Source organism: Danio rerio, chromosome 6 (assembly GCF_052040795.2).
Source record: "Danio rerio strain M-AB ecotype USA chromosome 6, GRCz13ab, whole genome shotgun sequence".
Taxonomy (NCBI): domain Eukaryota; kingdom Metazoa; phylum Chordata; class Actinopteri; order Cypriniformes; family Danionidae; genus Danio; species Danio rerio.
The window spans coordinates 14,775,930-14,791,203 of NC_141026.1; the positions used below are offsets into that span (position 1 = coordinate 14,775,930).

The window sequence follows — 15,274 nt, forward strand, 5'->3', positions numbered from 1 at the left end:
CATTCATATTTTTATTTTATTGCATTTATTTCCCTTTCCTTATTTACAGAGAGGAAAATAACTGTGTATACATGTATATACAGTTAAAGTCAGAATTATTAGCGGCCATGATATTTTCCCCCAGTTTCTGTTTAACGGAAAGATTGTTTTTCAACACATTTCTAAACATACTATTTTTAATAACTTGTTTTTAATAACTGATTTATTTTATCGTTGCAATGATGATAGTACATAATATTTTACTACTTATTTTTCACAATACAAACTTTCAGCTTAAAGTGCAATTCAGAGGCTTAATTAGGGTGATTAGGCAAGTCATTGTATAGCAGTAGATTCTTCTGCTGACAATCAAAAAAAGGGGGGGGGGGGTAGCTAATAATATTGATTTTAAAATAGATTCTAAAACATTTAAACCTGCTTTTATTCTAGCCTAAATTAAAACAAAAAAAGACTTTCTCCAAAAGAAAAAAATAATTAATAATAATAATAATAATTCGTTACATTTATATAGCGCTTTTCTGGGCACTCAAAGCGCTTTACACAATGGGGGGGAATCTCCTCATCCACCACCAGTGTGCAGCATCCACCTGGATGACGCGACGGCAGCCATTTTGCGCCAGACCGCACACAACACACCAGCTGATTGGTGGAGAGGAGACAGAGTGATGATATGCCAATCATGATATGGGGAGGGTTAGGAGGCCATGATGGACAGAGGCCAGTGGGCAGATTTGGCCAGGATGCCGGGGTTAAACCCCTACTCTTTTTCGAAGGACATCCTGGTATTTTTAACGACCACAGAGAGTCAGGACCTCGGTTTAACGTCTCATCCGAAAGACGGCGCTCACTGAGCAGTATAGAGTCCCCGTCAATATACTGGGGCATTAGGACCCACACAGACCGCAGGTTGTAATATAGGAAATACTGTGAAAAATTCCTTGCTCTGTTAAACATCATTCAGGAATTATTTATTTAAAAACATCCACAGGAGGGCTATTTATTTTGTCTTCAACTGTATATCATTTTGAATAACCGTGATTGCAATTATGACCAAAATAATCGTGAATATTATTTAGCTGCCCTAATAACTATAATAGTATTTTTATTAGGAGAGTACCTATTGCAGGCTGAAAATTTGAATTATATACAATGTCATTATTGGGAGATGGGTTTTAAAACTTGGCACAAAATCTCAATGCTCACAGTCTCTCGTTATTACAGTTACTTCTCAGGGTTATGTCGACGGTGGCTTTAAATTTTTCATTCTGTTTCTGTGTCAAACCCATGTACTTATTCCGAGACGACTTTTTTCCACCCACATTTCATTATTGATATGGTTCTAAATAAGGTCATAGCTTGTGTAACTGGAGTGCAGCCTTGAGATGGGCACAGATTTAAAGGGGACACTCCTCTTTTGTTCATTTTTTTCTCCTAAAGTCTACTTATGTTGAAAGTTCATTTAATGAATGTTTTTGATGTTGTGCCTTTAAAACCTCCTTTATTATTAATGAATTGAAATGCAAACATAGCATTAAATGAACATTTATTTTTAAAGAATTATAAAAAATGGTACATAGGCGATCATACATTTAATATGTCAGTAGTAACATCACAGCAATTATGTATTTTATTGTTATTATTAATATTTAATGCATTATATATTAGTATCAAATTGTAAGCAGCTAATATTTAATTTCTATCCCCACATTTATAAGTCCCTGTTAAATATTACATTTATTTTCTTGTACTTTTAAATTTGTTTGCTTGTTCATCTCACTTAAAGTTGATCTTTTTGACGATTTAGCTCAGTGTGTCATGTTTTTTTTTTTTTTTTTTTTCGTTTTTTAATTTTTTTTTATTAATTGTTAACAAAACATGCAGGCTAAAAAAAAACTATTTAATGAAACGTATCAATTCAAATACCCCCAGCTACAATCCAGATCTTTAATGTACTAATTTGAACCCAGTTTACTCACGCTGTGCATAACTCCCAACATTATAATGTCTTGAAGTTGTACCAACCACTTGTACATGTCCAAATTATGTGGATGCAGCCAATGTTGGGCTAGTAATTTTTTGCCAGAAGTTAAGCCAGCCAGCCAAACAGCTTTTAGTAGCTTGGTAAGGTTCAACGTAGAATCATCACTCAATAATAGAATGGAAGGCCAATTTTTTTTGACTCCCTCATGTTTTGTGTCACCCTGTAATGAAAGCTTTACCATAGTCTAGAGTGAAAGTATTGTAAATGAAAGGGAATCCTAACTAATTTAACTTCAATGTCACATTTCCGTATTGTTTTGAGTTCATTTTTTTCTTCACCGATAATGAAAAGTGTTAAACTGCTAATAAACTGAGAAGAATCGTGATCTCGCACTACTGTGCTATTCTTGAGCTGTGAAATCAGACACTTTACAAATTTCCACCAGTTTTAACCCATCGGATGCATTCCTGTTCTCCCTCCTTCCCTCATAACACTTTATTTTATTCAAATAAGAGTCACATGACATTTTTAAATAAGAATCATAATTATTAAGTATCATAATGTCTATCAGTTCTCCAGATTTTCTCATACCATTAAATGTGGTCGTGAATTTTATTGGCACATCTGATACAAAGAAATGTGACAATTTAAGAAAGCCTATTGTTAGATTAACTGTTTTTTATACTTCTTTTTATCAATGAATACAACATTACATAAATTACAATAATGTAAATTTGTGTGTGTGTGTGTCCATCAATTTCTTTTAGCTGATTACCTTAATGGTTGTAAATGCATGTAGAGAACAAAAAACAACCTTAAGACATATAACTGAGGAAAGAAAAAAATAATTATTAAAAAAAAATATATATAGTAATAATAATAATAAAAGAAAAAAAATGGGACCATAAAGTGGAGAAGGAAAAGAGTGACCTTGATCATAATAATAGCTGCATTTCCATCCACCTATTTATATGTGCATTTTAGATATATTCATAAAAAACGGTTGATTAAAAACGCCAAGATGTGCATGAATTTTGAAAAAAAAAAAAAAAAAACATATGCGCATAACTGAGTAGGATAAACTTTTTTTTATTCGATAAGATGCGCATAAACTACGATGGACACTTTGTCCGAACATATTCTAGCATGCGCATTAAAAAAATGTCATGTGAAGATAAAAATGTGTGAATGGACAAACAAGCAGGCTGAACACATTGTAAAACATCTAAAATGTTGTTTTGGTCATTCTAAAACTTTTAATCATTTCAGTATTAGTGTTATTATATTATTAATGACCTCCAGAACTGTTAAGAGTGTCTGTGCTCCGCATCTCACGCCTTCAAACGCCACCACGCATTCATCATCTTTTGAGGCACAGGTCATTTATTAAATAGAGAAAAAAATCACGCAGCTTTTGGCACCAGTCAATCGGGCAGTGACTATTTTGTTCGATTTGACTCGTTGGATGGAAACGCTGCTTTATTCGTACGTCTTTTATGCGATATTCCAGTTTTGCCCATAAAGTCATTTAGCATTTTTGGATGGAAGCATAGCTATTATGGCTCATTATTGAGGTATTAATGGCAAAATTGTATTAAAGGAAAGTTGTTATCTGAAGTTGCAATGCATAGGTTTTCCATTTCATACAGTTCCCACACTTTTTGACTTCAAGCATTATATGATGGAGCATTATATGTTCAGATTATTGAGTGTTTTACTATGGATTTTGAGTTTGAGTTGGCATTATCTTAGACAGTTTACACCCTCAATGCATTAAGACAGGCTAAAATGTAAAAGAAAGGACAAAAAAAAGACTATTTAGGCGAACAGAACATTGAACCGTTGAGTTTCCCATACAACATCAACATTGAACAACATTATATATACTTTTACAACTTTGTTACATTCGAAACACTGCAGAAATGTTCTAGCCTAAAGCCCCATGTCATATACAGTACATTTACATTTCTTAATAAATAGTTTAGGCAACTATAACTTAAAACCATTAACGTAGCCTGTATGTTTTTGTTTTCACAAGCTTTGGAGACGCAACGTAGATTTGGCTTTCCATAGTTCACCTATAGCTTTCATCAATTAGCCATGGCTGCGTTCAAAATGGCATAAATGATTTCAAAGTGCACTGATAAGGGAGTGCAGTTGTCAAAATGAAGATTGCTTAATTGCAACAGTTGTAAATAATACTTTAAAAAGAAAATTACATGCAAGCGAGATGGGTTTAATGTTTTCTCTATTTAAATTATTTAGTTTAAATGTTGGAATGTTCTAAATGAATTGGGCTTAGAGGAGATAACTGGGAATAGAACACAGACAGAAGCTATGATTGTAACTACAGCTCGAGAGGTGGAGTTGCAAACGGACAAGTTTGCGAATGTTCATTGAAATGATGGATTTGGGAAAATGAATTTAATTCAATTTACCTTTATTTGTATAGCGCTTTTACAATGTAATTTGTGTCAAAGCAGCTTCATAATTGAATGAATTCATTAATTGAATAAATTCATAAATTGACAGTGTTTAAGTTCAGTTTAGCTCCGTTCCGTTTTTTTTAATAATCACTACTGAAAATCCAAACACTGTAGAGCAAATCCATCGATACGCAGCTCTACAGTTCCCAAACCATACAAGCCAGTGGTGAAAGCGGCGAGATAAAAAGTTCACCAATTGGCAAAAGTTAAGAATTAAAAAAACCTCAAGAGAAACCAGGCTCAGTCGGGCACAACCATTTCTCATATGACCAAACGTCTTATGCAGAGCTGCAGTCTAGGCGCCGGAGGCTGGAGAATGCTGTACCTCATCGAAGACTCGTCTTGTCACAGCAGCTGCTCAGGATATGCCCTGGGCCAGGATATGGAAACCTTTGGATCATCTCGTCGCTGGTCTTGAATCGAATCAGTGGCGCTGCATAGTCTGAGGGCCTCGGGATGAGTATCCCCAGGTGGAAATAGAGAATAAAAAGAATTATTAGCGTAGCTGCTGTTCATAGTGTATATAAGCAAGATGCAATAACCTGCGAGGAGCACAATTATGTATCATACCACTAAGTGATGCTCAGTCTCCTGACTAAGTGTATGCTTTACTAAAAAGGTCTTTAATCTATTTTTGAACTGCGAGAGTGGGTCTGAGCCTCGGACATTATCAGGAAGGCTATTCCAGAGTTTAGGAGCCATAAATGAGGAGGCTAGACCTCCTTTACTTGACTTTGCTATTCTAGGTACTACCAGACGCCCTGAGTTTTGAAATCTTAGAGCGGGTTGGATTGTAGCGAGACAGAAGGTTGGTTAGATAAACAAGACCTAAATTATTTAAAGCTTTATAGGTAAGAAGTAATATTTTAAAATCTTTTTATAAAAATATTTTTTAGAAACACCAAATCAAAAAGCTATGTTTGTAATGACGGAAATTGCTAAATTAAGTTGCCTTGCCTAAATTTTATAATTTTTTAAAATTTTTATTGCCGTTTCTTAGTTATCATTTTTAATTGCGTTGAATGAGTTAAATTACACTTTTTAAACTAAATTTGGATAATTTAATAGTGCATATGGTTATTAGGGGGTAGAATGAGAGACCACCTAAAAATGTCTGTGCATTTTTATTATTATTTTTTTAAATAATCTGGGTTAAAATTCTTAATTCAGCTCTAACCTTGAGTTCCTCCTCTCAATTGCAGGTTACCGCTGTTTCAAAGCTGTACTCTTCCTGACGGGACTGATGTTTGGCTCCGTCATCATTTTCCTTCTCTGCTACAAGGAGCGAGTGTTAGACACGCAGCTGAGCGTGGAGGCTAGTGTGGGGATCGGCCTGGGCATCGGCACCCTCTGCGGCCTGGTTACCATGCTGGTGAGGAGCGTTGGCCTCTTCATGGTAGGGCTGCTCCTGGGCCTGCTGGTGGGCATCGGGACTCTGATCGGCATGGAGGAGCTCTCGTCCAACCCCCCGCGATCAGTATGGGTGCCCCTGGGTGTGCTGCTGGGCCTGGGCATGCTGTTCGCCGTCCTCACCCTACAGTGGCAGAGATGCTTCACCACGCTCTCCACAGCCGTGTTTGGAGCTGCGGTCATCGTTGTAGCCACTGATTATTTCGTGGAGCTCTTCGCTTTGGTGAGGTATATTTACGAGCGGGTGAAGACTGGCCCCCGGGAGCCGGTGTGCTGGACGACGTGGGTGGTCCTGGGAGCCTGGCCTGCTCTCGCCCTGCTGGGAGTGTTGGTGCAATGGAGGGTGACGGCGGAAGGTTACTCCCACACCAAGGGTGAGTCAGGGACAGACATTTGGAGTATGTGACACACACTGTTCCTGTAGATTTACTGTACTGTAGAGAGGATTGGGTGAATGTGTTTGTGTGGAGAGCGGCAGATGGTTCCTGTCTGTCGGTGTGCTCTCAGGCCCATGTGAGTAATGAGCACTGAAACAATCACGCAGAGCTGAGCATCAGGTCACAGAGAGAGTCTGTTTCTGGTTTAGGAAAGTGTGCGTCTACTAAAGGGTTTGTATTAATGTCAAACTTCTTTAAGGGGTAGTTCACACAAATGTGAAATGTTTTTATTAATTCTGAGGTTATAAAAGATGTAGGATTTTTTTTTTTCGGTAAAATGTTGAACATTTTAGGTGATACCGTAAATACAAGTGAACAGCAGTGCCAGCATGTTAAGGATGAATATACACAAATGCAAAGCTAAATATATACCTGTTATTTCTAATTATACATTGAAGTCTTGTAAACTGAAATGATTGGTTTAAGAAATTGAAAATAATTTTTACAACATTACGTTTAGTCATTTGGCAGACGCTTGTTTCCAAACGGACTCACAATTGAGGAGACATTCAACAAGAAAAGGCCATACACTATGGTTGGGCTATGTTGACCAATTCGGCATTGTAGGATGTCCAGTGTAAAACATCGCGATGGATGATGTCATCGTAGGCAGGGGTGAATTAATTATTTATGAATAATTAATTTATAACAAACTAATTTTTTGCAACCCACCGTTTCAACTACCTGACCACATGGTCTTTGTTTTACCATAACCAAATCATAAATAAATAAAGACAAGTTACACAAAAATTACCACCTGTCAATCACTTTTTCCACTGGACTCGCATGACATGAATAGGCAGAGGGATCCGTGTCATTATAATGGGATTGACACTTGGTTGGTAAAAAAGGTAACAGGAACCAACCAACAGCATCTGAGGTTTTTGCAAAAATTAGCGTACAACCGTGAAAGTGAATGAATAAAGCAGTGTACTGACGCTGTGACACGTTACCTGATAGATTCAAAAGCCCAAGAGTCGTTAGAAAGAGACAAGGTTAATCAAATATCACGTTTAACAACTATAGGGAGATGCAATCCAGCGGTACATCATTTAATAAACTGTCCGACGTGCACTGCTCTCTAGGGTTTTGTGCTCAAAGCACCCGCTGACTGCCTGGAGCACAGACGTGTGCATATGCGAGAGTGCATGACATAGTGTTTGTTGTTTGTGTGTGTCTGTGTGTGGTCACAGTCAAGTGATGTGCTTTTTCAGCGGTATAGTGTGGACGGATGGCTTTTCTGAAATGCTAGATGAAACGCTGTTGTGGACGTGGATTGTTTTCACTCTGAAATGCCATTAGTGTAAACGGGGCCTAATTGTATATTTTTCGCGAGCGGTTGCTGCTGCGATTAGAGGTGGAGCAGAGGATTGCAATGCCGACCCAGCATCGTGATGTCTATCAGCCATTGGTGATGGATGATGGCATCGTCTCTCGACCCAACACTGCCGTATTCACAGAAAGTGCAAGTTTTACAAAGGAACTGTTAGTGCTCAGAGAATTAGGTGCTAGAGTAGGGGGAGTGTTTTTTTTCTTTTTATAGAAAAAGAAGAGTGTTTCTAAAGGTGGTTTGTCCAATAGTATCTGGATGCAGCCTTTGGGATGCAAGCTGAGATTGCATCACTCAGCGATGCAATGTCAGACACAATTCACTCAAATGGAGTGAGTGACGTCACTGTGAGGGGTAAGGTTAGGGGTGGGGTTAGGTGAGCCCATTAAAAAGCATTGGATGCAGCTCAGTTTGCACTGCACCAGGTCTGCATCCAGACCCCTCTCAGTTTGTCAAGCCCACTCACATGTTTGAAGCACACTTTATAAATGAATTTTAATTTTACTTTATTTTAAAGGTGCAATAGAATGAAAAAAACTGGATATACCTAGACATGACATGCTGTGAGCCTCAAACATGATTGGTTATAGTTGTGAGTGTAATATCCCTGTGAAAAACTAACTTTCCAATCAGAACAAAACACCAACTGTTGCATTGCACATTAGATCATTATTATGCACACCTCAGTCAGTGCATTGGCCACAATGTTTCTTATGCCGAGTTCAGACTGCATGATTTTCACAGTAGTCGTGTCACAGATGTTTTCACACTGCTTGACTATCTGGGCTAGCGTTTCTTCGCTGCTTTGTTTACACTGCAAGATGGATCGGCGACACGACAGGCACTTTCACATTGCATGACTTTACTATAGGAAAAATCGCCGACAAGTTCGTCCGAACTACGTCTCACAGCCAAAAACACATAGTATATCTTTTTTTATTAACTACATAATGAGACAGAAGCCTTTAATGGGGTAGAAAATGTACATATTTGCTCACCTGGGTTTAAAGGGAATTAGCCATTTCTCCTCAACGTTGATAATAAACTAATTTATTTCTGTATGAAACGTCAAACAGACACGGTTGCTCCTGAGTCCTGTCAAACCTCCACTGGTTTTTCCTCCATTTCGTGGGTCCAAACAAACCGAAAATGAGCGCTTTTAACTTCTCCCCCAGCCTCCCGCTGGCCTGCAGCAGTTATACACACACACGCACACACAAGTGAATGCTGCTCTCTCATTGGCTGTAGGCGATCGCCGATGTTATTTTCAGTCAAAACTCAATTCACACGGCATGATTTGAATCGCCGACAGCTCCAGATATTTAGCACACCAAATATCTCGCAGGCATCGGCGACTCATCGGCGATTCTCTCAGATCGCTTCTTTGATAGTTCATACTGTGTGATTGTCACTCACGTGCACGAGCAGCGATTTGCCTGTGATTTCAGGCATTTGTCGGCGATTTCTCAAAACCTGTCGGCGAGACAAAATCGGGGCTAAAATCATGCTGTCTGAACTAGGCATTAGGGTGCTCTCACACTAGCACTTTTAGTCCACTTTTGGTCTGCACCCGGGTTCGTTTAACGTCATAGTACGGTACGTTTAGCTAGTGTAAACGTGTCTTCTGAACTCAGGTGCGCACATGTGAACCGTACCCGAGTCTGCCTGTTTTTCAGATAAACAAAAATGTTCACTTAGCATGTTTCTTATATATCTTCAAACGTATTAAAGTATTTTTATGCTTTAGAAGAGTCGAAAACTTACAACCTTAAAGAGAAAGCATTTTTAAAATCTTGTTATTATGCCTAAAATGTGGCTTATAAAGTTTTACAGTCTTGTTAACAAGTTAGTTGTGAGTATTAATATTATAAGCACTCTTATAAAATACCCTATAAAATTGCAGGAAGGGAAACCCCTTGAAACAACAAGATATTAACCTTAGTTCAGTTACGAAATTTATTATTCTCAAATAAAGCAAACTAATTCCTGCAGTCTACGCTAGGCAGACCATTCATGCAGTTGTGAGAATGTTCTGCGATTCCTAAAAACATATTGCATCACATATTTTCAAGAAATAAACTTTCTGTTTGTACTTTTCTCACAGTTTAGATTATTGCTGGTAAGACTTTCTCACAGTTTAGAATTAATTTCTTATTTTATTTGTCTTTTAATGGTGAATCTGGATGAAATAAAACCATTTTCATCACATGAATTATGACTTCAGAAAAACCCATTGTGTGCTATCCCTATTCACACACACTCTCATTCACTTTAGTTGTATAGAGAGACGAACATGAGACGATCTACAACATGATCATGTGAAGTTTAATGTCTTATAATGTTCAAAATGCGTGTTAATGCTGGTCTTTGTCTGTTTGTCAGTGATGATCAGTCGTCAGCAGCGGCGGGTTCAGCTCATGCGTATTCGTCAGAAAGAGGAGAGGCGGGAGAGCAGCAGGAAGAAGAAGAGGAAGCAGCCGCAGAGCGCACAGCACACGCATGCTGCCAAAGCTCTGCATCCGGAGCCTGCCTACCGCAGAAAACCCAACCCTATACGACGCTTCGATGGAGACGTGCTTTCTCCTGTGAGTCCACATACACCTCCTCCACATGCGAACCTACAGCACTCCAGTCTATTCACGCATACATACTGGAGGGACAGTAGTAGAGTAGGCATAAGATTCTGATGGTATAAGCTTAGGTAGAAATATCACGGTATGACGCTATTGTGATTACTGCTAAAGTGTTCTTTTTAAATGTCTGTGTAAAAAAAAAATTACTACTTTTCCCCCATTGAACACAATATATTTTATTTTAAGAAACATTTGAAATAGTTTGTACCTGTAAACATGTCAGGCTAAATAGTTCAAATAAATCATTAGTTCAAAAACACAACAACTTAAAAAGGCATCTTTGGATAACTTAGTTTTCTTTGGATATAAAGTAAGCCACTGCACTGTTCAGGTCTATAGCATGATTGGTTTGGTTGTCGGTGTATAAGCCATTCTGTTTTTTTAAATGTCTCCTGAATCGTGGGCTGACAAGTAGGTTTGGATGTAGGTGGTCCTTTTCTGTTGGAGATACTGTTGCCCTAAAAAACTAAATAAAATAGTCATAAAAAGGTAAACCTTGAAACCAGTTATCGTCTCATGGCTATAATGGAGCTTGTGGCTAAAAACAATACATTGAAAGTGAAAACAAATGCCATTCAAACACTGAAATAATTTCTATGATAGTGTAGTTGTATTTAATTGCATTCAAATCATCCCCTCACCATCCAGTTGTTTCGGGACTGTTTGAGTTTCGCTCTTCTGTAAACACACACACACACACACACACACACACACACACACACACACACACACACACACACACACACACACACAAAAACAAACAATAATAATTAATTAATTAGTCAGTTATTAGAAATGAGTTATTAAAACTATTATGTTAAGAAATGCGTTGAAAAAAAATCTTCTCTCCGCTAAACAAAAATTGGGGAAAAACTTTATTCGTAATTAAAAAAATAATAATAATTACTAACTGACCACCAAGAAAACTTACAATCATAGATATATGTGTATATCTCTGGCTCTGGATAGCCACAGTCCTCCACTGCACCTTGGTCCCGCATTCATTTAAAGGAGCGCTACACTGTACTAAAATGGTGGCTCCATTTACTCATTCCTTCCAATAGACAACAATAGGGTAGGCTACATCTAATGTAAATATTTGTGTCTGGTAAGAACTTTTTTTAGCGTAGCTTAGCATAAACCATTAAATCTGATTAGACCATTAGCATCTTGCTCAAAACAAAAATGTTTTGATAAATTCGCTTGACTTAGTTACACCATGTGCTTAGACCAACAGCAAATAAGTTGCCATTTTCTAGGCTGATATAGCAAGGAACTATGTTGTAATAATAATAATAAAGGAACTGCTGTTTAACAGGTGTGAGTATAGTTGACAATCTACATTGTAAAGGTGACTTGACTCACAGAAGACCTGTTAATGTATACAATTTTTTATGCAAACCACAATTACACTGTGGCTTCTATGGAAGCTTGTTTCCAACATTTTTTAAAAATATATATATTTTGCAGTAAAATTTTGAATATATCTGTCTATATCTAATTATTATTATATCTAAATTATTAACCCTATTGAGAATTTTTTTTTTTTTTTTTTTTTTTTTTTTTATATATACATTTTTTTATATTTCCCAAAGGATGTTTAACAGAGCAAGGAATTTTTCCACAGTATTTCTTCTGCAAAAAGTCTCATTTGTTTTATTTTGGCTAGAATTAAAATAGTTTTTAATATATATAAAAAAAAACATTTTAGGGTCGAAATCAGCCGTTTTAAGCAATATTTTTTTTTCAATTTGTCTACAGAACAAACCATTAAACATTGATTTGCCTAATTAAACTAGTTAAGCCTTTAAATTGCACCTTTTAAGCTGATCACTAGTATCTTGAAATTTATCTAGTAAAATATTATGCACTGTCATCATGGCAAAGATAAAAGAAATCACTTAATAGTCACTAAAACTATTATGTTCAGAAATGTGTTGTAAAAAAAGTTTAAAACACATATTGGGGGGGAAATACACAGGTGGGCTGATAATTATGACTTCAACTCTGTGTTTTTCTCTCCAACAGAGCTATATCCAGAGTTTCCGGGACCGTCAGGTGGATGGTCGTGCTTATCCAGTAGGTGGACTGATGCCTTCAGGCCACACAAGTGTGGATATGGACTATGACTGTGGCTCCACCGTCCCGCTCACTGCTGGGGTCGGACCACACGTCCGGGTCTGACCACTCTTACTTACAAATAAACACACACACACACACACACACACAAACACAAATCCGGTGCTGACCTGACCCGGAGTCTCGCACGCACAGAGGCTCGGGTCCCCTCACCATTCGGGACAAATAAACAAACAATTCAAGCACTTGTAACTATTAAAATACTGGACGCCTCATTCTGAGACCACGGTTGTATCGAAGAGCTGCTTTCAAACACACACAATAACACTAACACACTTTACCCGAACATGTGCCTGAAGTGTGGCATTCTGTTCACTTACTATACAAACCACTATCGACTAAACTAAACTAACTGGGCTCCATTTCTGTCGAAGCGTTCAGTGTGGTGAATTCGTGTTCATCGATGTCTCGTTTCCGTTTGTGACGAATTCATCAGTCGGTGCTCAATCTCGTCTTCGTTCTCTTAATGCTGACTCCCATTTTAAAGTGTGTCATAGTAAAGTCCGTGGATTCCAGCACCAGTGTTTTTGTACTGTGAGATCCCGCTTTCTGGCCCAGGACCGTACCAAAAAAAAAAAAAAACGTCAAGCAGGGGTGCCTTGGAGACACCAGTGAGAAACTCCCTCTCAGGAGAATTTAACCTCCTTAGCCTTGTTTCAGAAAGGCTGTAGGGCAAAGAGCCATATTATTGCTGATCAGAGCCACTCTGGGACGCAGAGCTGAACGCCTGGTGATGAAGCCAACGGAAAGAGGGAAGATGATACTCAGGGACAGCGCCAAATGAAGGTTTGGGGTGGGGGACCACTATGAATCGTGAGGACGTAGTTTGAAAAGCGCAACAGGGACGTCACCATGACTGTTCAGTCACTGCAGTGTGTTAAACTAGTTTGCAAGTCAGCATTTGCGGGACGTGATTATGGCTGAGGAGCAAAACTAAAAAAAGACCCCCGCGATCCTTTGGGGCAAAACTTGCATGACATAACCACCATCATTTTCAGTCTTCATACAAACAACTGAAACAAGCTGTGGTGTCTCTTTCTTCCTCTCACTTTTTCGTTTTTAATCTATGTTGTGTACATACAATGCATATTTAGTATAACCATTTCAACATGGCCTCATATTTATTAGATATCTGTTTACTTCGAATTGATTTTCTTTAAGGGATTGCGAGTCCTGGCTGGTGGATAAATGGTGGTATTTATTTGTGTGTTCATTCAGTCATGTTTTTCTTTATCATTTACTGTCTTATAACAGAGTGTAGTCTTAAAGACGGGAAGTCCACATGCAATGAAACCTTTGACAATCTGACATTGACTCTTTCTTTCTTTTTTGGGACACTGTACAACAGCATGTGTTTGTATGGGCCTGCTTATTATGGTAAACTTTGTGAAATCACTGCGTCTTTTGTCATCTATGATTCATCTGACTTTATTTCTTGTGCTTTTTTTTATACAGGAAAATATGAAGAAACCAGTTTTAAAAATTCGGTTTAGTTTTAGCTTTATTCCTTTAACTACTGATGACATTTCTTCTAAACTTAAATTCTGGGGAGGAGGTTGTTGCATAAATTAACAGACAATACTTTTGTTTTAAGTTCAGAAGTGTTAGGATTTATTAATTTATTTTTTGGATTGAAATCAAATGATATTAGGAAATATTTAAAAGACCTTTATAGAACAAAACAAAAAATGTAACTATTAAATCCAGAGCAACTGAGAATTTGAATAGTCTCTTAAAAATATTTTCAATTATTTTTCTCTTTAGCTTTAGGGGTTTTTTAATACTTTAAAAAAGAAAAAATCCGTTTGTTTGGATTTAATTTTAATTTTGATTTTAATTTTATTTTTATTCTGTTAAATACTGATGACATTTCTTCTGAACTTAAACTAATTTAAAACTAATTTTGGGGAGGAGGTTGTTGCATAAATTAACACAAATAGTGTTGTTTTAAGTTCAGAAGTGTTCAACATTTTTTATTTATTTTTTTGCGATTAAAAAATGATATTAAGAAGAAAAATTATAAGACCTTTATAGAATAAATAAAAGTTAATCCTAATAAATGCAGTCTCTTTAAAAAAAAATAATAAATTCTCTGTAGCTTTAGGTGTTTTTTTACTGTAAAATATGAAGTTCAGAAGTGTTGAGAATTATCTTTATTTTATTTTTTGAGGTGGACAAAAAAAAAATGATCTTGAGAAGAAAAGCAAATTTTTAAAAAAAAATATTAAAACCTTTATAGAATAAAACAAAAAATACACCTAATCCAGAGGTGTAAAATCCAGAGCAACTGAAAATTTAAATGGTGTCCTAAATCTTTACCCTCCATAGCTTGAGGTGTTTTTTATTCTCCTTTACAGCTGTGGAAATTATGAAGAAACCGGTTAAATACATTCCAGTTTCTTTGAATCTCATTTTATTTTTATTCTGTAACTACTGATGACGTTTCTTCTGAACCTAATATTTTTAATGCTGTTTTAGCCCGGATTATTTTAATTTTCACAAAACACAATACATTTTTTTTTTTTTTTCTGAATTTTGTTTTATAAAGGGGAAAAAGTTTGAACAAATAAATCCCATACCTAATAAGTCAAGAGCAACTGAGAATGTAAATAGTCTCTTAAGAAAAAAAAAAAAATTCTAATATGTTTCTCCATAGCTGTAGATCTGGGGTGTCCAAACTCGGTCCTGGAGAGTTTAGCTTCAACCCTAATAAAACACCTGAACCAAGCTCCTTCAAGGTATACTAGAAACTTTCTGGCAGGTGTGTCGAAGCAAGTTGGAGCTAAACTCTCCAGGACAGAGTTTGGGCACCCCTGCTCTAGATGTACAAACACAAACAGAGATGAGACACAATAACG

General features: G+C 37.0%; 1 protein-coding gene across 8 annotated transcripts in view; it reads left to right on the top strand.

The window, feature by feature from the left end:
- Positions 1-15,274, top strand: part of tmem198ab (transmembrane protein 198ab) — a 263,787-nt gene that overhangs the window by 71,952 nt on the left and 176,561 nt on the right. For 7 of the 8 annotated variants that reach the window (XM_087255782.1, XM_087255785.1, XM_087255786.1 and 4 more), the window contains 3 exon segments: positions 5,670-6,251; positions 10,027-10,229; positions 12,306-13,811. In XM_087255782.1, coding sequence (XP_087111908.1) covers positions 5,670-6,251; positions 10,027-10,229; positions 12,306-12,461 — 941 coding nt within the window. In that variant the 3' untranslated portion in view covers positions 12,462-13,811. 8 annotated transcript variants of the gene reach the window in all.